At 46.2% G+C, this 25,696-nt stretch overlaps 7 protein-coding genes across 7 annotated transcripts; 3 read left to right on the top strand and 4 right to left on the bottom strand.

The window, feature by feature from the left end:
- Positions 1 to 147: 147 nt before the first annotated feature.
- On the top strand, positions 148 to 1,200 carry N7509_007862 (inositol monophosphatase family protein; the record flags this gene model as incomplete). The annotated part of the gene is given in 4 exon segments (XM_056632499.1): positions 148 to 265; positions 328 to 409; positions 425 to 1,022; positions 1,042 to 1,200. 4 exon segments carry the CDS (start codon positions 148 to 150, stop codon positions 1,198 to 1,200), a joined length of 957 nt encoding a protein of 318 aa, XP_056488050.1.
- Positions 1,201 to 1,431: 231 nt separating this feature from the next.
- N7509_007861 (uncharacterized protein) lies at positions 1,432 to 6,620 on the bottom strand (the record flags this gene model as incomplete). The annotated part of the gene is made up of 5 exons (XM_056632498.1): positions 1,432 to 2,200; positions 2,286 to 4,517; positions 4,698 to 4,860; positions 5,197 to 6,053; positions 6,148 to 6,620. 5 exons carry the CDS (start codon positions 6,618 to 6,620, stop codon positions 1,432 to 1,434), a joined length of 4,494 nt encoding a protein of 1,497 aa, XP_056488049.1.
- A 602-nt stretch (positions 6,621 to 7,222) lies between these two features.
- On the bottom strand, positions 7,223 to 11,190 carry N7509_007860 (inositol polyphosphate kinase VIP1; the record flags this gene model as incomplete). The annotated part of the gene is made up of 3 exons (XM_056632497.1): positions 7,223 to 7,310; positions 7,375 to 8,737; positions 8,793 to 11,190. 3 exons carry the CDS (start codon positions 11,188 to 11,190, stop codon positions 7,223 to 7,225), a joined length of 3,849 nt encoding a protein of 1,282 aa, XP_056488048.1.
- A 948-nt stretch (positions 11,191 to 12,138) lies between these two features.
- Positions 12,139 to 15,497, top strand: N7509_007859 (rRNA-processing protein UTP21; the record flags this gene model as incomplete). The annotated part of the gene is made up of 5 exons (XM_056632496.1): positions 12,139 to 12,258; positions 12,320 to 13,813; positions 13,871 to 14,131; positions 14,185 to 14,823; positions 14,889 to 15,497. The coding sequence occupies 5 exons, from the start codon at positions 12,139 to 12,141 to the stop codon at positions 15,495 to 15,497; spliced, it is 3,123 nt and encodes a 1,040-aa protein (XP_056488047.1).
- An 881-nt stretch (positions 15,498 to 16,378) lies between these two features.
- Positions 16,379 to 17,701, top strand: N7509_007858 (uncharacterized protein; the record flags this gene model as incomplete). Its single annotated transcript, XM_056632495.1, has 1 exon — positions 16,379 to 17,701. One exon carries the CDS (start codon positions 16,379 to 16,381, stop codon positions 17,699 to 17,701), a length of 1,323 nt encoding a protein of 440 aa, XP_056488046.1.
- Positions 17,702 to 18,299: 598 nt separating this feature from the next.
- N7509_007857 (rRNA-processing FCF1 family protein) lies at positions 18,300 to 19,136 on the bottom strand (the record flags this gene model as incomplete). Its single annotated transcript, XM_056632494.1, has 2 exons — positions 18,300 to 18,381; positions 18,481 to 19,136. The coding sequence occupies 2 exons, from the start codon at positions 19,134 to 19,136 to the stop codon at positions 18,300 to 18,302; spliced, it is 738 nt and encodes a 245-aa protein (XP_056488045.1).
- Positions 19,137 to 19,588: 452 nt separating this feature from the next.
- N7509_007856 (F-box protein) lies at positions 19,589 to 21,175 on the bottom strand (the record flags this gene model as incomplete). Its single annotated transcript, XM_056632493.1, has 1 exon — positions 19,589 to 21,175. The coding sequence occupies one exon, from the start codon at positions 21,173 to 21,175 to the stop codon at positions 19,589 to 19,591; it is 1,587 nt and encodes a 528-aa protein (XP_056488044.1).
- Between the last annotated feature and the right edge of the window lie 4,521 nt (positions 21,176 to 25,696).

Raw genomic sequence — 25,696 nt, 5'->3', positions numbered from 1 at the left:
TCTCTTTCCATGTCTTCCTACTATGCTCCGGGCGGTATACATACTACTAAATAGTACTAGACTACTCCCTCAACCCCAACTTAACCTCCCCGGATTTCCCTTCCCCTTCTCACTTCTCCAGAACACCGCGACTCCCCAATCCCCACCATGGCCACCCCCAATTTAAACGACATCCACGACACCCTGATCGATCTAGCCTATAAAGCCGGAGATATCATCAACAATGCCCTCCCAGACATAAGCGGTCCGGGATCCAAGAAGAACAGTATGAGACACAGAACAAGAGAAGAAAAACAACTTGAACTAACCCCTATCCCCTCCCTCCAGGCGCCGATCTAGTAACCGAATACGACCGCGCAGTCGAAACCATGATCTCAACTTCTCTAAAAGAGAAATACCCAGACTATGCGTAGGTCCAGCCGAGCCCAACCCCCCCACCACTTACACCCACTTACTACACCCTTACTTTTATCCTTACCCTCGGTTCTAATATGCTATCTCCAGCTTCCACGGCGAAGAAACCTACACCCCAACAACCCCCCCTAACAAACGCACCAACATTCATCATAGACCCAATCGACGGCACAATAAACTTCATCCACAATTTCCCCCACGCCTGCGTCTCCCTCGGCTTCGCAATCAACAAAATCCCAACCGTAGGAATTGTCTACAACCCCTCCACAAAAACCCTCTACTCCGCCATCAAGGGTCAGGGAGCTTTCAAGAATCAGAGCCGCGATAATTCTCAACGTGAACGTCTTCCACTCCGCAAACCCGAACCTTTGACCGGCCTATCAAATGCCCTACTCGCAATTGAATGGGGCTCAGATCGCAGCGGACCGAATTGGACCGTAAAAACACGCACGTTTGAAAAATTAGGAGCCAGTAAGGAAGATGGTGGTGCTATGGTGCGCTCGTTTCGGAGTTTGGGGAGTGCGGCGTTGAATATTTGTGCTGTTGCTGAGGGGGTTGTTGATGTTTATTGGGAGGGGGGGTTGTTGGGAGTGGGATGTTTGTGCTGGGTGGGTTATTCTTAATGAGGCGGGGGGTTTGGTTGTTGATGGGAATCCGGGTAGGTGGGAGGATGAGGTTAGTCTTGATGGGAGGAGGTATTTGGTAATTCGGGGGGCGGAGGAGAAAGGGCAGAGGGAGATTGTTGAGGAGTTTTGGGGGTTTATTCAGGGGAGGTTGACATATTAGTTGGTTAATGCAGGAAGTCTTGTCTTGTCTTGTATTCTGATGTGATTAGATTAGAGATCTATGGAATTACTATACTATACTATAGTATACTATTGTATACTATAGTATAGCATGGTTCACTCAAGTTGAAGTTACGGTATGTCCAGATCTGTCTGGGTATCATTATATACAATCTCTATATTTCCCAACATTCACCATCCACCCACCCACTCAGTCATCCCCATGGGGCTACTACGCTGGCCGAAGAGCCGGAGACCAGCGATAACCCGCATCCTCATCATCCTCATCCAAGCCAGATTCACAATCATCATCCTCGTCGACCTGCCGATCCGTCCAACGCGCCGAGTCCTGGCGGGATACATCCGTATAATGCGAGTGTGCACGTTCATGTCCGTGTCCGTGTCCATGGGTGCTGGCCGTTTTATGAGACGAGGTATCGAAATCATTACCATTCCCCGCCGGGCCCGGGCCTTGGAGGGCCTCGCTCTCGCATCGTTCGCATGTTGGCGTGAGGTCGTCACCCTGGTTGTTGCCTTGAGTTTCCCCTTGGTGTGTCTCTGTCTCTGTCACTGCCTGGAGGGGCGTACCCGCAGAATCCCTTTCGCCAGTCTTGGCCTTGGTGCTGGTCTTACTCTTATCACACTGCCCTTCAACTTCATCCCCCGAACTCGTCGGTCCCACGTTCAGAGACTTAGCCCGATCAGAATCCCGATTAAGCGTATCGTCTTCAGATATAGAAGCGGGACCAAAGTGCGTGTCAACGAGGTGTTTCACAACAGGCCATCCATACGCATTAGTGAACATGCGCCGCACAATAATATTATTATGAGCATCTGGTTCCAGACGAACTAGGACCTTGCGCCAGGTTAGATCACGATGATAAGCTCGGGCGATCTTTTCTTCGACTTTGAGACCACTCTCGCCGGTCTGAGGTTGCTGCTGCTGCTGCTGCTGGCTTGGTGTGCCTAAACTGGATGATGAGGGAGGAACCGTTTTTGAACTTTTGCCCGGTTGTAATGAGCCGAATGCGGTCGTTCGTCGCTTCATTGGCATCGGGGCAGGGATGTCATCAGGGTGGTAGATACGATCGTGGAAAATAGTTCGAGACCGTGCGGCGGGGTCTCAGGATAAATTCGCTCGGAGGTAATGGTGGCATGAGCAAATCTCCTGCAGATTCGAAGAATGTTGTTTTCGGTGGTGTGTAGACTCCGGCGTCTTCTTCGTAGAGGGAGTTGCCTCGGACAGCTGATGGAGATGGCGACTCTTCAGTGTCGAAGGATCCGAGGGTCTGGCTTCGTTTGTAGATCTTCGCATGTTTGCCGCTTGGGGTGCTGTGTTTGACGTTTGGGGTTGACTTTGTATCTTTGGTCCGGAATAAAGAGAGGAAACTGCTCAAGGGACCGGAGTTATTCTCGGAGGTGTGTGCAGATGCAGATGCAGATGCAGAGTCATGGGCACTGCTATGATGTGAAGGAGGTCTGTGTTGCACGAGGAATTGTTCAGCACTCGGTGCCGAATTCTCACTATTCACAGCAATTGCTTCACGGCCTTGTAGCGCCGAAGCCCCATCCCCACCAGCTAGCTCCGGCATTTCAGCCGATCGTGCCAATTTAGGCGACGATTTCGAATTCGCCCCTGTCAATTCGGCCCAGCCCCATTCAGCCATAGTCCCCACTATACCATTCCCTCTCCTGGCCTTCTCAACCCGATCAAGACCCCGCCAATCAAGGAAGAGAAGGCAAGAAGTTCGCAGCGGAACAATTCCATCATTGACAACATTCGAATAAAGCGTTCGATGGTGAAATTTCTTCAATACCTCATGCGCAGGTCCACAAGGCAAGATACGCAATAGCGGTTTGGCGCCTGGGTCAGATGGTTGGCTTTGATCTTTTCCTGCGTCCGAACCTCGACCACCAATTATCGCACCCCATCCACTTCGCACTTTAGGCGCTGTCCAGCTGAGTCCGAGGTCTTGTCCTGTTCGGCCTACAAGGCCTAGATCCAGTGCGAAGCGGACATACATCGGATTTTCATTACTGAGGCCAAGAAATGGCGTTGCGAGGGCGATGAAGTTGATCGGTTGAATTCGGGTGAAGAATTCAGGTGAGTGTTTTTGAATGTATGCGATTGCGTATGTTTGGATCAGACCACCGAGTGAATGTCCGACGAAACTGATGCTGGTGATTTGATAGGCGTGGTCTTCGCCGTATAAAGAATCATCTCGGGTTTCGGGCAGTGAGTGAGGCTCCAGGGAAGGCTTGGCTTGTGTCTGGTCTTTGCGTGTGCTGAAAAATGGTTTCGTCTTTGATCCCTTCAGTGGGAAGTATGGCTGGTCTGGATATGTCATGAGCAAGATGTATTTTGCCAGACGTTTTCCGAGATATTGGATTCCACGCTCGGTACGGACGGCATTGCCGGAAAATCCCCTGACAATGACTTGTTCGGCGTCTCCCTCGGAGACACCTGTGTCTTTTTGCTTTTGTTGCTGGGATTTGTTCATGGCGGCGTCAATGCTTTCCTTGAGATATAGCATGTCGGCGCCGAGATTGCTATGCAAGCCATGCGTCAGTACCACCAGATGGATCTTCTTTTTCGGTGGTTTTGAGGCAGGCTTTGAGGCAGGCTTTGAGGTTTCGGGAGCAGTCACTTCCAGTTGCTCCAGATTAGACGTAATATCACCAACTTCATCTGTTTCCGCCTCGGTAGGCTGTGACGGCACCGACGGCAGCGGGGGACTATTCCAAAGACTAGCCGTATCATCGACGCGAAGCGTAACAGCCTGTGAAAATATCCCCTTTGTAGCAATCATCTGTTGGCCCCTCGTTCCTGGTCCCCATAACTCATTGAATTTACCCGGAGGACCAAGACTCGCCGTGGACGACCCACTACTAGAAAAGAACTCCATGGATTTTGCATCTCGTCCGATCAAAAGATCAAAGTGGACTACAGCGCTGTTTGAGAATATGACCTGCGACACGATCTCGATCACCCAGGTTACACTGTCATCTTGTCCAGGCGCAGTCTGGCCTACGGAGAGAGCATGTGAATCTCCGAAATGTGCCGGGATCTTAATCGTTGCATCCCAATTTCCTCCGGCTTTCAGGTATGGTTCGAATTGAGGGCTTCCCTCGAAGTCTTGCTCGGTGTATTTGGAATTCGGGTCGAATTTGGATGGGTAGCAGGCTGTGTAGAGGGTGTATGGGCCATGGAGATATGCGGCTCGGAGGGGGATTGCGGAGGTATTTTTCACCCGCACGTAAATGTCGGATGGGATGGGGAGGATTGGGTCTGATGCTGGTGTATATGTGAAGGTGTATCTGGGAGATGCATTTATTAGCTTTGCTTTCGCTCCTCTGGTCTGGGTCTCTAGATCTGTAGGTCTGGGTCTGGGTCTGTGCCTGCTGTTCAAATGGCTTGGCTTGGGCTTGGCTGCGTAGCGCGCGAGGGGGAATGGGGAATGGGGTGCGCGACAGTACCGCGACAGTATCAGGACTCACCTGGCGATTTCTCCTACGCGCACACTGCCAGTCTGATGAGCCAACAGCATCTCGGAACCCGAGATATCCTCTGTGGGAGTCTGGCGCCAACCCGTGAGTGTTTGGTAGCGGGATGCGCTTTCAGCGCGGGTGGGGATCGCTCCTTGATCGGGAGTTTGCGAAGCTGAGTAAGTTCGAGGGGTGATCAGCATCGAATATGGATGCTTCCATGGTATGATACTCGTATGGGTAATAGAATAGGGAGAACAAGGAAACTGGGGGAGGGGTGGAAGAACGGAAGTGTCGGAGTCTCTCGTACTTTCAGGGCAATCGATCTGCCCTCGTGATGCGCGGCCATCCCGCAGTGGATCGACGATGTATATGCACTGCCCCTTTACTACATTACTGTACTCTACTTTACTTCTCCCACTAGTTAACTATATACATAGTTAGTTAACTATCGGATATCCATTGCACTAATCACACTTGATAACATTTAACAACTCCCGCGCCTCCATACAAAGCTCCATCCACCCATCTTTCTCAACAGCAACAATCTTCCCATCAATACATAACCTCCTCCATCTCTCCTCATCCTCATGAAAATCAATTCGTACCCTTTCAACCTGCTGATACATAACAGACTCCTCACGAACATGCTGACCACCCTGATAAGCCAACGTCATAAGTCGCATAGCATCTTCCGGAGCCATAGGACCAAAGCGCAGGAATTGCATCTTCCCACCAAGAGCCTCCGAGTCAGGCGATATAAGAAACTCCTTCTCCAGTCTAGGCACTAGCGTTGCTAGCACATACATGTGCTCTTGGTCTGACAATATTCTCTGCCGGAGCTGAATACCGTTAGTAGACTCGGACGAATCTGTCCGAGTCGTGATAGTAATCCTCCCCCGGAACCGGTGAGACTCAGACCCATCTGATGGATGTAAAAGTTCCTGCGCCGCCATCTTGAACCGCTCTGATCCGAACTTTCGATACGCTGTCGTGTCACTGTCTGCCACTAGTGCGGCGTGGAGACCCCAACTCGCGACGACGGCGCCATACATGACTTGCTGCGAAACATTGCCAGCGCCAGCATCGGAGACATTGGTATCAATAGGCGCAGGCGCAGTAGGAATAGACGCCCGCCCACTCCCCTCCTCCGTAATAATCATACTCCCCGGCGAAACCCTCGCCGCAAATACCGGAAGCGACACCGGCTTTCCCTTAAGTAAGGCCTTCAAACTCGAAGCCGGACCTGATCGTAGTCCGATAGAACTTGCCATCGCATTCCCAGTTCCACAAGGGATCAAGGCGATATTAGGTACCGCCATTCGCTGGACACCACCATTCGCCGTACTTTCTTTCAAGTTGTCGCTTCTGTAAAAAACATCCAATATATCAATCAACCCCCCCATCACCGGATAAAAGTATAATCATCTGATCCACGCCGGCAGAAGCTCGAGGGAGAAACTGCTTCTCGGATAACGAGATGATAGACTGCGCTGACTGCGTTTCATGGGATTGGTAGGTAAGACCTAGTCCTTCTAGCAAAGGTTGGACGAGGTCGTTGAAGATGGACTTTGCGGTGCCGGTGCCGGATTTTGTTGATATTACCACTTGGATGGGCTCTGCACTTTGTTGACTCTTGAGGTGGGAGGGGATCTCGGTCTGGAATGGTGCCAGGGCTGGTGGGAGAGGAGTCGATATATCGATTTTGCCCAGGTGCATGGGGGTATTCTCCTGGTCTTGGTCTTGAGTTTGATCTTCTTTGCTTTTGAGAAATAAAATCCGATGGCCCTGGCCCTGGAGTCCTGTGTTTGGACTGGATACCACGCAAACGATGTAATCCAGTTCCACCTGGCCTTCATCGGCCCCGGAAGTCCATTTTAAGATATTGCCCTCCACGGAGACGGTGTCTGCTTCGGCGCTGTGTTTAGAGGACATTTTAAAGGGCGTGTTTTGTTTGCATCGAGTGTCGGGTCGGATCGGATTGTTGGGGGTAGATCGGTGATTTAAATCGTGGGATTTCGTGATCGGAGGTAGCCTCGAACGGTTGATAAGCGGCGGGGCAACTTAGGCGTTGTACATCCTGGGCATCCTTTGGGGCTGGTGGATTAATGTAGTGGGGGCGGAAGGTAAGTAATTTCTACGAGTATTATCTGGATTAGATTCAGATCTATGTTTACAAATTATTTATTATTTATCATTTATTATTTTTATTTGTTTCGATTGCTTATAAGGTAACGGAAAGTTAATGAAAAACATCATTGCAGACATACCCTACCTTACTCTAGCAAGAAGCGCCATCACCTTCAGGTTCAATCCTCAATCCAAGAAGTAAAAGAATACTAATACACAATACAATCAATATGCCAGCCAGCAAAAAACCAGAAAGAACGGTAAATATACATGGTGATACAGAGACCTGTAATCTGAAACTGAAAGTCATATGTCCAATGTTGTAAAAAAGAAACGTACATTCCTCCTATTCGGAGTGGTGTGGAGCCGAGTGGTCGAGATAGTCAGTCCTAAGGGTGCAGGTGCAATCATGGGCTACCCTCATCTTCCTCGGCCTGTGGAGCAATATGCTTGTCGCTGAGATTCACAGCAATAAACGACTTGGGAAGTTTGACTCTGTTGAGAAAGTTAGAAAAACATTGACATCATTCCCATTTCCTTTTTGCACGCAAGAACTTACGTGTCGAACTTCGCCTTAAGTGTTTCGATCACCTCTTTCCAGTCCTGATGCGCAGTCAAACTGCGTCGCGGGGCACAGCCAATGGCATGCCTAGAGTCCAATTGCACATCAAGCGGATCAAACGCGTGGCAGCCAGGACTGATAGAAATCCAAATGGAGTAAGAGTTAAGATCCGATTCGCTATCACGCGCCTCGTAAAGCTCAAAGCAGATCTGGGAAAGGTAGTCGAGTTCAGGAATGGCACTGCGGGCAATCTTCGTCTGGATACCACCTTCCAGGATACAGTTCATAAGTGTGTAGATATGAGACTCCTTGGTGAAGTAGAAGAAAGACTTTGCGTCTGGCGATGCTTGGACTTCTTCCAGATCGCGAACGATCTCTTGCAAGAGCGGGAGAGATGTCAGGAGGCCAATCTCGAGTTTCTCGCTGTCGGTGATGCCATATTCTTGCGGGGTCACGTAGTCAAATAACACCTTGGCTAACTTGTATAATTCCCGGAGTTTAGAGAGACGTTCGTCCATCTTGCATTTGGTCGAGCTTGAGCCGGGGAAAAGCTTGAAGTAATGGTCGTAGGAATCATCAAGTGCGCGAAGGTGCGGCAGTGACTCTGGGACATGAAGTCGCTTCTTCAATCCAAGTCGATGAGCAAATGTGTGATTCTCAGATCGCGATTCGTCACTTGTCTCCTTCTCCTTCTCATTGGAATCAGAACCGGCCTTTCCATTTCCATTCCCATCAGAAGTCGAGTCGGATTTGGACGAGCTTTTGCCTTTGACACTGCACCGGTCATCATCGTCACGGTCATTGTCAGGTGGCATGAAGACCCATTCCAGGAACTGTCGATTGTGGAGGGCATCGAATTTCATGCTATCATAAAGTTCAGATAACTTGCTCGGGTCTACCTTCTCCGTGTCGCAGAATTCGGCGAAGAGTTTCTCCCATCGCTCTTTGAAAAGTCTAGGGTCCTCTCCTGCACACCAACGTCCCTGGATGTTGGAAATCTCAGGGCTTTCGGCGCTCAGATCCTTTTGGCTCGGTTCGTCGGTGTTGTTAACCGATGAGGTAGGAGATTTGGCTGCGTCCGACTCAAGCTTGCTGAAATTGTGACGCATGACGCTTCGGTGGAATTTCATCAGCTCGACAACCGTAGCCAGCACAACAGATGGCTCGGGAATATTGCTGTCCTTGGGCCATGCGAATTGTGAAGGTGCCGACCCTTCTCTCAGAAGAAGCTTAAGCTTCTTCTTAACCTTGTCCATGACATCCTTGGCAGCATTTGAATCATCGAGCAGATCCTTTCGAACCTGTAAGAAGTCTTCTGGTAGCTCCTTCTGGTCGAGGAATGAACAGGCCCAGATTTGTGCTATTGACAATTGTTAGCATAGACACTTTTAGTCGACCATACCATCAAAACCTACCGCTCGTGCTCACTCTCCTTTCCGAGCTAGTGAAAAGGCGGACATTGTTGAGAGCTTCTTTGTTCATCAGCTTGAGATCATCTCGCATGTTCAGCCCAAGGTCCTGCGACTGGTAACGAGCAGCATGCGTTGGCTCTCCTCCCCACTTGATAACAAGCTGGAGTTTGTCCAGGATGAGGTCGTTCTCTACTGCAGAGAAGCGGGAAAATGTGGGGCCTGAAATCGAATCACTGCGTGTCTGTGACTTTCGCAGTGCCTCAGCTTCTGGTGTTTCACCAGGAATAGGCGAGAGGGGTTCTTCGGTTTCCATTTCGGCCGGTGGTGGTGGTGGTGGTGCTGCTGTGGGCGTGCTAGCTGAGGAGTCTTGTTCACGCATTTCTTCTGGTCTGCGCTTCCGGAACATAGGCTTGATCTGGACTTTTGTTCCAGGCCAGCCACCCTTCTTATCTAAAGAGGTACGAAGCAGTTTCAGCTTCTCGGTGTCCTCTAGTCCTTGTTCTAAGGCGGTCTTGACGGCATCTGAGACACTAGACAACGCGGCAGCACCCTTAATCACCACCTCTTCCTGGTGTCCCTTGAGTAGATCCACAAAAGGCTGACTATGGAAAGTGAACTTGAACTTTTGCTTTGGAGTACGGTCGGCATGTCGAACCACCGCCACCATTCCCTTGAGTTTCCACGAGTGTTTGGAGGCAGGTGGTGGCGCAGGGGCTTCTTCATTGGTTTGGTGAACCGATATCGCAGGGGATTTTGTGTTGGAAGGGCTGTAACCACGGGTGTCAGAGTGGCTCTCTCGAGGGGGCAGGCTACCAAGGTTGGGAACTGGATCAACAGCCTCCAGGCCAGACGACGATGCGAGCGAAGGTGTGGCAGTCGATGTATCTGACGGGGTTGCTTCATGCGACCTGGAAAGTCTGGATGTACTCGGGGACTTCAACAAGGTCTTCAATGCTTGTCGGTGAGAGCCCGCAGTGCTTTTCCTAGAAGGACCCATATCCGGCGATGGCGGCTCCAACGATTCCATTGATCCAAACCTCTTCATTCGATCAACCATGAAAGTATCGCGGAGAATTTTGGCGCACTTATCATAATAGTCATTGTTATCTTTGACAAAACTCCAGCCATTCACGTCAATGACATAGCTTCTATCTTCCACACGAAGCATATCAAAGCCGCAGATTCGTTGGCCAAATCCGTTCGATATCTTGGATGCAATCGCTGCTTCGTCCTTGGTCAATTGAGTGATATAACGGATTTCTTTGCCGTGGGTGTTGCGTCGGACCAATCCATCCACAACCGGCGACTTGCGTGTTTCGGCGTGGCAAAAGTCAGGGCCAACGGTGTAGGCCTTGACATCTTCGGCATTGTCGACACGTAGGAATTGCTCGTACAGGTAACTTGTCTCCGTCTCGGTGACCGATCTGGGCACAGAAAGCTCGGGGTCATACTCCGAGCTCTTGTTTCCAACCTTGCGGAATAGCCTACGTCCACCTCCCCCATACTGCTGGTCATTAGGGAAGTAGATGTGAATGTTGTGGTCTTCGCCATTCACTGGCTTTTCCACGAAAGGTTTGCGGAAGACTTTGCCATCAACCACCAATGCCTCGCCATCCTCGGACATGGACACTTTCTGTGTTCTCGGGGCACCGCCTCCTGTTCCATCTTCCGGTCCATCCAGCTTCACTCCCGTCAATTTGTAGATGTGCTGTGCGAGTTCTGCCGATTCGAGAACGGGACCACCATCACGGTTTACCTCGAGCCTCTTAGGAGTGGGTACTCCCATCTGGTCCAAGATCATGAGACATAGTCGGCGATCCCACAGCACCTGCTGCATGGGTAAATCATTGACGCAGAAAGGCTTGCGGAGCTTGGCGTATGCGATCGCCTTATCGAGAGGGAACCCATCGGAGAAGAAAGCGATCAAGAAATCACAGACCGGCCAGTTTTCGACGGCTTCATCGAGGATGACTTTGTCACCGAATACAATGACTTCGAATTCACCCTTGGATTGGAGTCGAGTCAAGATATTCTGGCTGGGCTTGCTCCGAGCTTTCACATCCAAAGCACAGACTCCAATCCTCCACTTAGGCGGACCAGCATCCGCCTCGCTAATGGAGCTGGCAGCGGTGCTTACAGCAGTACTCCCACTGAATCTTCGAGCGGCCCGACTAGATGATCGGGTCGAGTTGCCGATTAGAGGAGCCGGGCGGGATTCGGAGGCAGAGGTAGCATCGGGTTTGGTTGGCTTTGTCGGGCTTTGGTGTTTAAGCGATGCATCGAGGGTAGAGGAGTCTTTCGGGTCTAAATCTATGGGAGGGACTGGTCGGAGGGTATCTAAGCCCCCTTTGTCTGGCGATGTATCGGTGGAGGTGCCATTGTTGAGGTCATCGGCATCCATGTCGGTGAGGGCAGATTGCGCCGCGGAGGGGTAAGGTGGGGGAATCTCAAAGGCGAAGAATGGGACGAAAGGCGGAAACCGAGAGGAGAATGAATGACTCTATACTAGACCAATTACCCTGGGGGTGGAGGGTTACTGGACAAGTAGAGGCATGCGAGGGAAAGAGAGGGAGAGTGGAGGAGAGAAAGATGGAGAAGAGAGGAGAGGAAGAGGCGAATGTCATTGCCCGCATTCAATTCTGCGGGACGATCGCCCTTTCCGGCGCAATCATCACTTGCATACACGCACTTGCCACTTTAAATACACCTGGGTATTAGTAGACTTATATATATGTATATATGTATATAGATTTGTTATGGTAATATGATATATCTATACTAAATACTTATGCTTGTATCCTAGTTGGTCTGGTGACGGTGATAAAAATAGCATCATCCTTGGTGTAAACAATTATGGAACACTGTTATGAAGGTAGATTTAAAGATTTATCATATACTCTATATACTCTATGCTGCATATTCTATACTTTAGATATATCCTCTAATTTACATGGAATATCATATGGAATATCATACTACTAACTAAGCGCTGGTATCTGCACTGCATCAAAGGCGGTCTGGAGCTCCGCCGCGGAGATAGATATTAATACTAGGTAGACTTGAGATGATAAAAAGAGAAGAAGAGTAAGGAATTGTTGAGAGAAAAATAAGAATAAATATTAATAATTAAGAAATTAGCATTTCAAGCTATTATTCCAATTCATGACCCTCCTCGAATCACTCTATCTCATGGCATTGGTGATTTCCCCAGGGTGCTTATACTCCTACTCCTCCGCTGCACGGCAGAACGGAAGGGTCCACTTTTTTTTTCTGCTTCAATTTTCCCCGTCGATGATCTGATCTCCAACTCCCCAACTTTTTCCCTCTTTTCGCATCTTCGTCCGCAACAATGCCGGCCGTGGCGAATGAGAGACATGACCAGCCTCTAGCAAAGAGGCAAAAGAGAGCCCCCGATGCTCAACTCCGCTCCAAACCCCGTGGCGGCTCCAAAATCTTCGCGCCTTTCCGGGTATGTCTTAAACTGGCGAGAGGAATTCCTCAACCTTCTAGCTAACCCTTGAAAAAAAAAGACTCTAGGACTCGTCTCACCGACCCCTGTCCCCTTCACCAGCGTGCGCTTGGGCAAATCAACCTACCAGATCACCACCTCGGTAGGCCACTCGCTGCAAACTTACGACTTGCGCAAAGGCCTGAACCTCGTCTTCCTCACTCGCCCGGAAACCCCAGAGATTATCACCGCGACCTATGCCTGGCAGGATAAGACTTTCGCCGCATGGGGTCATCTTCGACCCCGGTCGTCGGGAGGCATTTGGGTCTTCAAGCGTGGCAAGCGTGTTGCTAGCCTCGACAGCCCGGGTCTCGACGCGCCCATTGAACGATTGATGGTCTTTGGTTCGTGGGTGGTTGGTTGCTGGGCGGGTGGATTGGAGGTTTGGAAGACTGGCACCTACGAACATTATGCTAGCTTGCGCCCTCGTTCTGCCCCGGACGCATCGTCGGCGGAATTGGTTTATACAGGTGCCCTGTGCAACATGCCAACTTATCTCAACAAGATCTTTGTCGGCCGAACTGATGGTGGGATCGATATCTGGAATCTTCGCAGCGGGAAGTTGATTTACACTCTACCGGCGCCGTCTACGGATGCTGGCCCCGTGACCGCGATGCAGTCCACCCCGGCTCTATCACTCCTCGCTGTGGCCCATAAGAGCGGCGCTCTGTCAATCCAGAGCGTTGACTCGGGTCAACTGGTTCTCAGTCTGCGGACAGCATCTTCCCGTACACCCGCCGTAACATCGATCACTTTCCGAAGCGACGGTCTGGGAGCCGGCCACGATGGTCGACAGGCGGGTGTGATGGCTACCGCAGCTAGTGGAAGCGGCGATATCACGATGTGGGACTTGAACGAGGGTGGTCGCGTGGCTGGTATCCTGCGTGGCGCCCATCGAGTCTCCAGAAGCGAGTCCAGCATGGGTGTCAACCGGGTCGAATTCCTGGACAACCAGCCCGTTCTAGTCTCGACTGGAGACGACAATGCTCTGAAAACCTGGATTTTTGACGAAACTCCATTCTCGCCTACTCCCCGACCTCTCCATTCTCGCGGTGGCCACTCTGGCGCCGTCAGTGCTCTTGACTTCCTGCCCGCAGCCTCCGACGGCTCCGACTCCGGTGGGAAGTGGTTGCTCAGTGCTAGCAAGGACTGTAGTCTCTGGGGTCTAAGTCTGCGTAAGGATAGCCAACATACAGAGATTTCGCAGGGTAACTTGGAAAGCAAGGCGAAGAAACTTGGACCGTCAGGCTCGAGCGCTGTTATGGTGGATGAGCTAAAGGCACCCGAGGTCACTTGCGTGGCTTGCTCGCTGAATCGTGATGGGGGTATGGGAACTAAGTCTTCGGGTCCTATCTGGTCTAACCCGAAGGGAGGAAATGCCGATGCCACCAGCTTGACCGGGTGGGAAAGTGTTGTCACTGGCCACCGAGGAGATAAGTATGCCAGGACCTGGTTCTGGGGCAAAAAGAAGGCAGGACGTTGGGCCTTTGCTACAAGCGATGGAACTGAAGTCAAGGTATGTGAATTTGCTACGCTGTTCAGCTGCAGCCAGTGTCACTAACTCGAGAAATAGAGCGTCGCAATGTCCCAGTGCGGTACTTTCGCCGTTGTTGGATCCGCAGGAGGCGCTGTTGATATGTTCAACATGCAGTCCGGTATGCACCGCCAGAGCTTCCCATCCCGTTTGCCAAAGTCGGGCTTGGCGAAGCGAAGCACAGTCACTCTGTCGTCTTTGAGCGCACAGGAGGCCAAACACACCAAAGCTGTCACCGGCTTGATGATTGACAACCTCAATCGAACCGTGGTCAGTTGTGGTCTGGATGGCAAAGTCAAGGTACGACATTCTCACCCCATACATCTGCCCCACCGTACTAACATTCATACCAGTTCTGGGATTTGCTCTCAGGGTCATTAATCGATCAGCTGGATTGGCATCCAATGGCTGCCGTCACAGGACTTCGCTATAGTAAAACAAGCGAGCTGGTCGCCTTTAGCTGTGATGATCTTTCAATTCGCGTGGTCGATCTCGAGACCAGAAAGCTTGTCCGTGAATTCTGGGGATGCGTTGGCCAAGTAAATGATTTCATCTTCTCTAATGACGGTCGCTGGGTCATCGCCGCCTCAATGGATTCCGTGATTCGAGTATGGGACCTGCCAACCGGGCATCTCATTGATATTTTCCGCGTGTCTAGTACTTGCACTTCTCTCGCTATGCCCTCTACTGGAGAATTCCTGGCAACCGCCCATGCAGGAAGCATTGGTGTCAGCCTCTGGAGTAACCGCAGTCTTTTCATGTCGGTATCTACCAAGAATCTCGACGAAGATGTTATTGAGGACGTTGGCGTGCCGACCACCTCGGGCGAAAGTGGTGCGGGACTTGTTGAGGCTGCTTTCGTGGACGAGACTGAACAGGACGAGACGGAGGGACCTGTGCTCGCTACTGATCAACTGCGCAAGGACATGATGACCCTCAGTCTGGTTCCTCGCAGCAGATGGCAAGGCCTCTTGCACCTTGATTCTATCAAGGTATGTAATAGGACAATATCCCCTCCCGGTCCAATATATTGATTTTTCTAACTATTTGACTACAGGAACGTAATCGTCCCAAGGAAGCTCCCAAGGCCCCTGAAAAGGCGCCCTTCTTCCTGCCATCCCTTCACGGTAAAGACGCGACCTCTTCGCCGAACCCAGCCGCAACCGCTGCCGACGCCGAACTGGGCTCCCTTGTGCAAAGCGCAGAGGCAGAGCGATCCAGAGTCTCTAAGATGAAGTCCGGGTTCACTGGATCTTCCGATTCCCCCATCACGCAGCTCTTGGAGTCCGGTCACGATTCCGGCAACTATGACCCAATGATCGAGCATCTCAAATCTCTTTCACCTGCCCGAGCTGATCTGGAGATCCGTTCCCTGGACCCGCGTGTGCAGAATGGTTTCTCGGAGCTGGCCGGCTTTGTCGATGCTCTGACCATGCGCTTGAAATCGAGAAGGGACTTTGAATTGGTCAATGCCTGGATGGCTGTTTTCTTGAAGATTCATTCTGATACTGTTGGGCTCTGTGCTCGTCAGGATGAGCCTGAGTACCGCCTGCTGCGGAAGGCTTTGAGCACTTGGGCGAAGGAACAGGAACAGGAAGGGAAGCGTCTGGCTGGATTGGTGGGATACTGTCGTGGTGTCGTGGGCTTCCTTAGGTCTGCGCGCTAAGCTGAGCTGAGCTGAGCTGAGCCATGTCAAAAGCGAGTTGCAAATTTTTGGACTTATGGCGTAAATAGAGAAATCTTGCCTTGACGTATTATATTATTGGAACGGAAATCAAATTACATTTACATATCAATATTCTCGAAGTAATCCTAACTCCTGCTTCCTTCTCTTGGGTAGACTCTTACGAGTAAGCCCTACCCTACTCTGTGATAGATAGTAAATAATTCAACGAAGACAATTAAAAATACCGGGGATCCTGGATCCTGACTAATCTTCCAATTTTTGATTTCAAGGCCAACCGCCCCTCTACATTTCGCTTCCCCCGCGTCAATTCATCTGATATGGGAATTTCATATCTCACCAGGCATCTACTGCCATACGCTGAGACCATTTCATTCGGATCTCGCAATAACGCCGAACCCGAACTCTCACACCAGCAAAATGTCGTAATCGATGGTCCGAGCCTGGTGTACGATGTCTACCATCGCCTGCTCGCCAATATGCACCCAGGCTGCGACATCCTGGACGTCCAGCCGACATGTAACGAGGTCAGCCGTGGATTTGTGGCTTTCCTTTGTAAATTGGATAGTCTGGGCGTTGAAGTGTATATACTCTCCTCTGAAATTTTAATTTTTTGTATCTAACCATTTAACAGAAAAGGAATTTGCTTTGACGGCGCTCTCCCTATTTCAAAGCGCCACACAAGATTATCCCGCGTTGAAAAGTCCAGAAAGAAATTGGAGTTATGTCGACGTCAGGCTCTACCTCCAAGATCCAGGACCGAAACTCGGCGGGAAATGTCTTCATCGGTCATCTTTGGCCAGATATGGAATTCTGGTCGTAGTCTCCCCGCGCGATGGAAAAATTTGCCGGAAAATCCGTTCATGGTTTCTGCTGTTTTTGAAGATCTTTGCGGTCGTTGGAGTAGGGAGCGGGCTTGGAATGAATTTCAATATCGGCTCGATGTCAGTCTTCTTCCCGAAGATGAATATCCCTGGAAGAATATTACGGTGATGGTTCCGGGTGAGGCGGATACTGAATGTGCTCGCTTGGCAAAGAGTACTAAATCGGCTATTTTAACGAGTGATTCGGACCTTTTGGTTCATGATCTTGGTGTTGAGGGTTCGGTTGTTTTTCTTAACTCGCTGCAGTTGACCGAGGAGAGTGAGAGTGAGAGTACAGAGGACTCAAACTCAAATTCAAATTCGAACTCAACTCAAGCATTGAAATTAAAACTTTGTGGACAAGGCATAACTCCTCACACTTTATCTCGTCAACTTGGAATTCCTAATATCCAACGCTTTGCCTACGAGCTTCGTGAAGATCCGCACGCCCCTTTCTCTAAGCTCCTCCGCCTGGCCAGAGAATATAAATATGGCGACGATGAAAAACGCTCTGTTGAATATTGTGATTTTCTTCGCGAGTATGAGTATGGGCCTAGCCCTAGCCCTCATGCAACCAAAGACTCGGAGGAAAGCTTGAAGCTTTTCACTCAAGGAATGGATCCTAGGGTCTCTGAATTATTCTGGCAATTTGATTCCCCGGATACATATACCCAAGCCTCTCAATTCCATGTCTATCTCGGAATTCTCCACGAGGACTCTTCTCGGCGCTGTGCTTGGGAGCAAGCTCGTTCTTATCGCTCACTTGGCTATGCCCTGCTCAATCTGAGCTGCCCTGCAACACACCAGTCCCAGACTATCTATGAATTTGTTCGGCGAGGAGGAAGAATTGTCGCGGAGCAGGTCACCCTCGCTGGCGAGAAGACTGTGATTTCTGACCTTGGACACCTCCAAGGACGTCTGGATCTAGCTCGAAGTACCTTTGACCGTCGTGATTCATCGTCAGACTTTTGGTTCTTATTTGCTCTCTCGGAGGCTTATCAAGAATTATCGAATACAACGACCCCACCAACAGCAAAACAACTGCAAGGGTTCCTGGGCAAGGGCTTTATGGGCAAAGGCACTGATTGGGGTGATATTCACCTCCTAGCTCAGGTCCAGGCTGTTCTGTACTCTCTTCGAGTTTTGCAGCAACTTATTCAAATTGCGGCAAAGACTTATGATGTTGGGCCGTATCGGACTGTCTTGAGGGACCTGCCTCCTCTATATCTTCTCATGAGGTCACGGCATGAAATTGTCCAGGGGTTTTCTGAAAATGAGGGCTGTCGGAAAGTCGTTCATCAGATGATTAAGACTTATGGCTGAGTAGAACAACTGCCATTGTCATATATACTATACAGTTCAAATATACTGGAACCCAGTTTCTGGATGGGTATATCCTACGTGCCAATTCTTTAAACAGGTTTCTTTCTCTCTTCTTCAAGACACGACTCGTATCTATTGGGAAAATGGATTTATGGCCCCATTGTGGCTGCCTTGGTAGGAAACTATTGAGCTATGTACAAGAATCGGTGCACGGGAAACACCCCGTAGTAGCGCTTTTTCTGACGCCTGGGATATCACCGAAATATGGGGATATCACATGAATTCCAGCGAAGAGCTGGTTGGTGTTTTGCTTTTTTTGGTTGCAGATACTGCCATTCTGCCAGGACCGCGAGCGGTATGAATCGCAATTTGTGACCAGCACAGATATTAAATGTACGTACGCAGTAGCCCACACCACTTGTTTGCACAGAACCCCCAACATCCACTGTAGCGTAGCAGGGATGTGAAGGGCCACTGGTACGCCCGAATCGGCTCAGCCGGAGCAAATTCAAGGTTGGAGATTTTCTATTTGAGTCCAGTTGTGCAAGGGCGGAGCGGTGGGAACGCAGTCGGGCGGAGATTTCAAGGAGACTCTTTATCACTTTTCGGGGGCATCGGGGAGACGTTCGATCACGTATTTTCCTCTTGCGACGCTCATAATTGGGGCACCAGGGATTTTGCTGATGGGGATATTAGTTTTTTCTTCTTTTCTTCTTCTTCTCGGGACCTCGGTCTAGTTGTGCTTTGCACTAGGCGAGCAGAGGGTAACTCAAACTTACCGAATTCGTCGCTTGAGATCACGATCGTTTGTCGCCACAATATAGACACGGTGCTTGATGATCCGATCAACGAGGCAGTCATCGGCATATGTACCCTTGTGATCGCACTTGATTCTCTCGAAGCGAGGGTCTTTGGCAACGCGCAATGCCAGGCGGTACTTCTGGCCCAGTTTCTCCAACTCGGCAATCACGCAGTCGGTAATGACGGGCGTGCATTTGGCGTAGAGGCAGTCCATCATGGTGGGGATGATTTCCAACTTGTGTTGGATGGTATGGGAGATAAAATTGGTATCGACGAGCACGGAGTAGGGGGGTGTCAGGGCGGTGTTATATTGGAAGAAAAGAGACGAAGGAGCCTGGGGTCTAGAAGAGAAGGGAAGAGACTGTGTTAGTTCAATCGCAAGGAAGCAGTGAGGGGGAGAGAAAGGGAGGGACCAAACGAACGCTTCGCGGACCAAGTCATCGGATTTGGGCTTTTTCTCTTCCTTGTTCGTGGGTTCCTTTCTGTATAGATTTGTGTCAGTCGTGATGGGTGAGAAGGAGGCGCCGAAAGCGCAGAAATTTGCGGGGAGGGGTTCAACGAACAGGCGATTATCACGGAGAGAGATAGCTCTCTTTGCTTGAGCGAACTTGCGCGATTTCTTGTGAACACCCATCGTAGCGAATGTCGTTGGAAATGAGTCGACAGCTAATTTCGCGAACTGACCAAAGCGGTGCAAGTCCGAAAGATTCAAAGATTTTTGTTATCGCCCTATCAGTGCTGACTCAGCGTCTTGGCATGCCAATCCTATGGTTACCAGTACCGCCCCGTCGGGTCCACCAAAGCCATGGATGGTTCGGAACGATAATTGTTTAACATTATTTGGATAGGTTCTTTTTAGTCCAATTATGTGGGTTATTAATGGGGGAATCAATACCGGCAACGAAAAAACTTCAAAAAGCCATCTCACTGCCCTCAACGCCTATCATCAAAACTGGATTACTCCAATATGGTGGATCTACTTTACATATAACATAACTATAGAACTTTTCTGAAAAGTGTCAATTGCTCTTTATCATGAAAGATAATGATGAAATTCCAAAAAGAAATATTGACTGAGTTAATTGATTACTCTTCCTCCCATGGCGGAATAACACTGCCATCTGCACGATGCCGATTCATCGACCTGATGATATCCATAGGTCCCATCCCGGTTCGTTGCATATGCCGCACTAAGCCCTCCGGTCCCTGCTCAATATCATCATACCAATCCTCGCCGTCATAGTCTTCATATCCATCGAAGTCCTCATCCATGTCGCTGTCTAAATCCGGATCGTCTAGATTCGGCATCCTGTACGGATAGATCTGAAAATCGACTTTGGATGGCTGGAACAGTTGTTGATGCTGAATGAAAATTTCTTGCGGAGTCCCCTTGTCTGGTATATGTTGTCCGGGAAGCATAATAGGTTGCGAGACATCCGATGTAAGAACTTTGAACTTCGCAAAGTCGGGATAGAGCTTTTTTCGGCAAGCCTTCGCGATGTTGCGGATCTCCTTTCGAAAAGATAATTCGCAGTCATCGATGGTGAATTCATTGATACATTTAGGTAATTCCGGATGCAGCGGACAAATGGCGTGTGATATTTGAATTTTCTTGAGAGCAGAGAATTCGCGGAAAGAGCCAATATTGACATGACTGGAGATATGCCGCTCAAGTTCCTGAATATCCCTGGCCATTGTATCTCGATGGTAGGTAAGACAGAAGGCCTCAAGAGTGTCTTTTTGCAAAAGCATAGCTTCATGGGCCTCCGCAGCATTAAACTCAGCACGCGGGTTTTGAATCGTTATTGTAGCACGCTGCATGCTGGGGACTGACTCGAAGTTCATGTAGTTAAACGACTTCAGTCCCCTGCAAGCTTGCATAAGCTTTTGAAGAGCACTGGCATCGATGTGGCATTGGTTGAATATGATATTCTCCAGTCCCAATGCCCCCGGGGTCCAGCTAGATGGAAATAAATCACCATTGAGGTCGCCTAGTTCAAAATGCGCAGCCTTGAGTTTCGGGAGAGTAAGGAGCTTTTCATATTGACTGATGGGGTACGCGGTGAACATGTCTTCACATTCAATGGAGAAGGCTGTGAGACCGGATAAAAATAATGGGTTCCGGTCAAAGAGATGATCAAACGCTTTGAGAACAGAGGATTCTCCTGCTGCCAGACTCAGATCTGAAAGATTCGGGGTCTTTGCGACTAGAATGGCGGTAAAAATGCCGAGGTCTGTCTCCTCCATGCCTTGAATCCAGATCTGCTCTTGGTCACCCAAGTCGAGGTCTTGAATTGCGCTTTTAAAAAGGGCTTTTTCCTCGGCCTTGAGGCTCTTTCCATACGGTATGCACCGAGTCGTATGAGCTTCGCATGGTACGATAGACAAATCCTTTACATGCTTTGCCAGATCTGGACGTTGGCAGATGGTCCTTGCAAAGGATATGACCGAGCTCAGGTGGTCTAGCAGTCCATCTGTGTAAAAGGAGCGATAAAGAAATGGCTGTGCTGCCTCACATAAGGTACGCGAAACAAGGCATAGATTTTGTAGATCGACTTCCTCGTCATGGTCGTCGTCCGTTGCAAGCAAATGTTCAGGGGGCGGGGTATTCTCGCTGATAAAAGTCAGGATATGGATAAGGAGCTCATTGGGGAGATCTTGTAAGCTTGGCATTTCCAAGTCTCTGATATTCCTATGGGCCTCGAGGCAGTATATAAGTGCTGCGGTAGTTGAAATGATTCACAATTTTTCCGTCACTTCTGTAACGATATGCCTATCCTGATGCCTATCTCGTTACCCATGTCACGTGTCCACACCATATAATCTACTATTGCCTATTTCCTATGTACCATATAGATAGCTTCGTCTCTTTTCTTCCTTCTCTAGTTTTCTTACTTTTTCGTTTAATATTACATACTACATTACTAGACATCGCCATAACCCACTGGGTAATTAATGGGTTACCCATTTTAACCTATTTCAACCTATTTATATATAAAACAGATGTCTTAGTATTTATTATGAATATTATTTTATAATAACTAAGATCTAGTTAAGAATATAACTAAAGATAGATATATTATAATCCAAGATAAATTTACCTATTTAAGGTAAATAATCCTAGATCCCTGAGACTGATTAGGATTACTAAAAAAGGACCTAAGGTCCCCAAAAACCTACCCTAGGTTTAAATAGCAAAAAGAACAAGGTTCTATTATAAAAATATTATTAGACATATAAGACAGGAAGTCCTACAAGTAGACATCGCCAGAACCCATGTCAACCATGACCCAACCCAACCCAACCCAGCCCAAAATGGGTTTTGGGTCTAATTCTATAACCCATTGATGGGTTTTGGGTTGAGACCCTTAACCCAAAACCCACATGGGGACCCAGTGGGTCCCCATTTTGGTGTAAACAGAACAAATATGCCAAGTATTCAAATACGGTCTGTATTATATCTGTTTTTAGGCCTTATATATAGGTATTTTTAGTTTTTTACTCAATAATAATATTATTTTATATTATATATATATATATATTACAGGTTAGAAAGGTTAAAAATAGTATATTAAAAAATAAAATAAATTACAGAGTTCTATAGTAAAGATAGTGGTATACCCTACTAGATTATATATATATCTTTATATAAAGTCTTACTTTTTTAATAACTTTTTTAATACTTAATATCTAGATCCTAAATTTTAAATATAGAATAATGAATATTAGATAAAGCTATATATAAAATATTAAGATCTTAATCCTTCTAGAAAAAAAAGATATAGAACTGGTATTCAAATACAGTATATAAAAATTATGAAAAATTATAAAAGAATTATGCTAAAATGGGTCTAAATGGGTCGAAATGGGTTACCTATTTATAACCCACTGGGTTTTGGGTTAGGTTAGGTTCTAGCTACTATAACCCAAAACCCAGTGGGTTGGGTTTTGGGTCGGCATGTTTAACCTAAAATGGGTTATGGCGATGTCTACCTACAAGCATCAGAGGATGTTTGAATAGCTTCAGTGATTACCAAAAGAGGAAATAGTATTAGAGGGATGCCCTTAGGCTTAGTAATCGATAGGTTAGATCAAAGAGATCAAAAGAAGATGTTCATCTTAATAGGTTTGCTGGGGGTTACAGTGTAATGGTTACTAAGTTGTCAGGCTAGAGACCTGTGACTAGGCAAGGATATCGGATAGTAGAGATCAGATTAGACAGTTGATATACAGACTAATTCTTAAAGAGATTAAGAATCCTGAATACTTATAGGATCTTAAATATATTAGGGTTCGGGTGGGCCTTAATATATAGGTAACTCGAAGAGAATTCGGTTTCGGATCGGTATTAAGTATCGGAGGTATTGTATACTTAGAATTCTATAATAATTTATCCTCCTCTCTGAGTAATAACCGACCCGGGTATCAACAAAGGTAAGAATTAGATTAAACAGACTAAACTTAATAGTGTTACCTCGATCAAAGGCTCTCAGGTATATCCTAATTCGGTATATTTGTATGTAGATATAAATAAAGTAATATACTCTCTTTATTACCTCTATAATAAAAGCTTCCTTCTATAACTCTTTTAATCCTTACTTTTCTCTTATCTTTATTTTCTTTAATCTTAATCTATTCCTTCTTGTCCTTAATTTATTATCCTTTTGTTATATTAGCTACTGCTGCTGCCGCTAGTACTGCCGGTGCTCTGATTATAGTTATAGGTCCTTCTAGAGGCACTAGGGGTACTGCTTATTAAGGTAAAGATTATACGAAAGGTAAGGGTTGTACTGCTTCTACTTCTGCTTCTGTTTCTGCTAGAGGAGATAGAGATAATAGGGGCGATAGAGGAGATAGAGGTAATAGTAATAATAGACCGCTAGAAGATAATAGGCCTGGTAATAACTTACGTTCTCTTTGTGCTTACTTCGTACATCCTTTCTTTGCTGCTTATATAAAGTATATAGCGAAGGTAGCTCTTTGTCCTCCTATAGATAAGATTCCTGAAATTCAGTATAACTAGGATTATACTAATTCTGTTTTCTGAGAACCTTAAGTAGATTTTCTAGATCCTAGTTTCTAAGGTTTTTAGCAGTAAATAATATTTACTTACCTAGTAATCTAGCTTACTATAGTTAAAATAAGAGCTAGAGAATATTTTATTAAAGAAACTAGATAGACTAGTTCTAATAATAGAAGTATAATTAGAATTATTTGTATTTTAAGAGAGAAATAGATAAGGTCTGTTTCTAAAATAAAAGAGATTTAGATTTAAATTAAAGTTATTTTAATTTAGGTTTAATCTAAAACTATAAAAGCTTTTTAGATATAAATACTTAGGATCTTTTAGTCTTATTCTTTACTATTAGACTAGTTTAGAAATAAGTTATTAAGTTATAGGTATTTTAAGCTTAAATTTATATTATTATTAAATAGATTATACTTTTATATCTTTACTTTATTAAATTTCTATATACTCTATACTTTTTCTACCTATTCTATATAAGTAGTAGGTATATTCTTTATATATTATTAAATATATAGGGTTAACTATTATTATAGCTTTAATATATAACAGTAAGCTTATTTATCTTAGGATACCTAGAGTAGATAATACTTTAGATCTATAAGATAATAATAAAAAGTCTTTAGTTCTTTATTAATTTATTAGTAATAGTACTCTATCTTATTACTAACTTCTCTAGTAAAGATATTTTTATTATATATTAAAGTAAAAGTCTATTCTTTAAAGTACTTCTAGTTACTAAGGTATTTATTATTATTATCCTTAAGGTATCTCTCTTCTATAGTCTAATTATTTTTATAATTAGAATTAAGATCCTTAACTTCTATAAGAATCTTTATCTTCTTATTCTTATAAACCCTAGAATTATCTTAGAAAATATAACTAAGTTAAAAAAGCTAATTCTCTTACTTCTAAATACTAAATAATCTTTTAAACTTATTAACCCTAAAACTCTCTACTTTCTTATATTTCTTAGCTTTAATTTACCTATAATTTATAGGTAGGCTATTTAAGAAGTCTTCTATATAAATTTTAGAGACTTAAGCAGTAAGTTTCTTAAGATATATATAAACTGCTAAAAACTTCTTAAGGTACTTAATTTTACGCTTTTTTTCTTTTAGACTCTCTTAATTAAGTTCTATAATACTTCTAGTTATAGGTTTACTTATAATTACTTAGATCTATATTCTATATAGAGAAAAGAATAATAATATATTAATAATATATTTAGTAGTCTTATAGATAGATATCTAGTCTAGTTTAGGTTTAATAGAGATTCTAGGTTAATCTAGGATTAATTTAACTTTAGGCTATTAAATAGCTAGAGGAGATATAGTAGATTTAGAATAAGTACTATTATAAGAGAATATAGGGTTTTAATATATAGAGGGTACTATCTTTAATCTTTAGATAGTTAATAAAGAAGAATTAGAATTATAATAGTTACTAAGTTATTAGGCTAGAGACCTATAACTAGATAAGGATATTAGATAGTAGAGATTAGATTAGATAGTTAATATACAGACTAATTCTTAAAGAGATTAAGAATCCTAAATATTTATAGAATCTTAAATATATTAGGGTTCAGATAGGCCTTAATATATAGGTAACTTAAAGAGGATTTAGCTTCAGATCAGCATTGAGTGTCAGAGATATTATATACTCAGAATCCTGTAATACTTAGATTTTAGCCAAATTAGAAATTAAGGTAGCAGTCACACACTGACCTAATTAACCGCCCGCTAATTAGGTCACCCACGATTAAACGATCTTTCATAATTAAACAATCCTTTTTGTATTCTATCGCTATTTTCTACTACCACAAAGGCCTAGGGTATCTAGGATCTGTTATATACACTTCCTCGCCACCAGTAGTTATATATAAAGCTTATTTTTGGTCGGAATAGGCATATCCGGGGCCTCTGGGGCCTCTAAGCTCTCTGTATTTATATTATCCTTTGTAATAGTCTTCTCTTACTTAGCAATATTATCAGCAACGTAGCATATAGCGTTGTATATTGTTAATAGACTATATTTTCCGACCTGTTACCTTAATTTATATATAATTTTAGGAGGTTTTAGTAATTAGTTTTACAATACGTTGTCTATAATACTAATAAGGTCTACCTTGCTAATACAGATCCTAGTATATCGATTAATTATAGTAT

The sequence above is a fragment of the Penicillium cosmopolitanum genome (assembly GCF_028827165.1).
Source record: "Penicillium cosmopolitanum strain IBT 29677 chromosome Unknown utg000008l:1.0-4398992.0:1.0-4402845.0, whole genome shotgun sequence".
NCBI classification, from domain to species: Eukaryota; Fungi; Ascomycota; class Eurotiomycetes; order Eurotiales; family Aspergillaceae; genus Penicillium; species Penicillium cosmopolitanum.
Note: the sequence above shows the minus strand (reverse complement) of the source record. Positions and strands in the feature narration are given on the sequence as shown.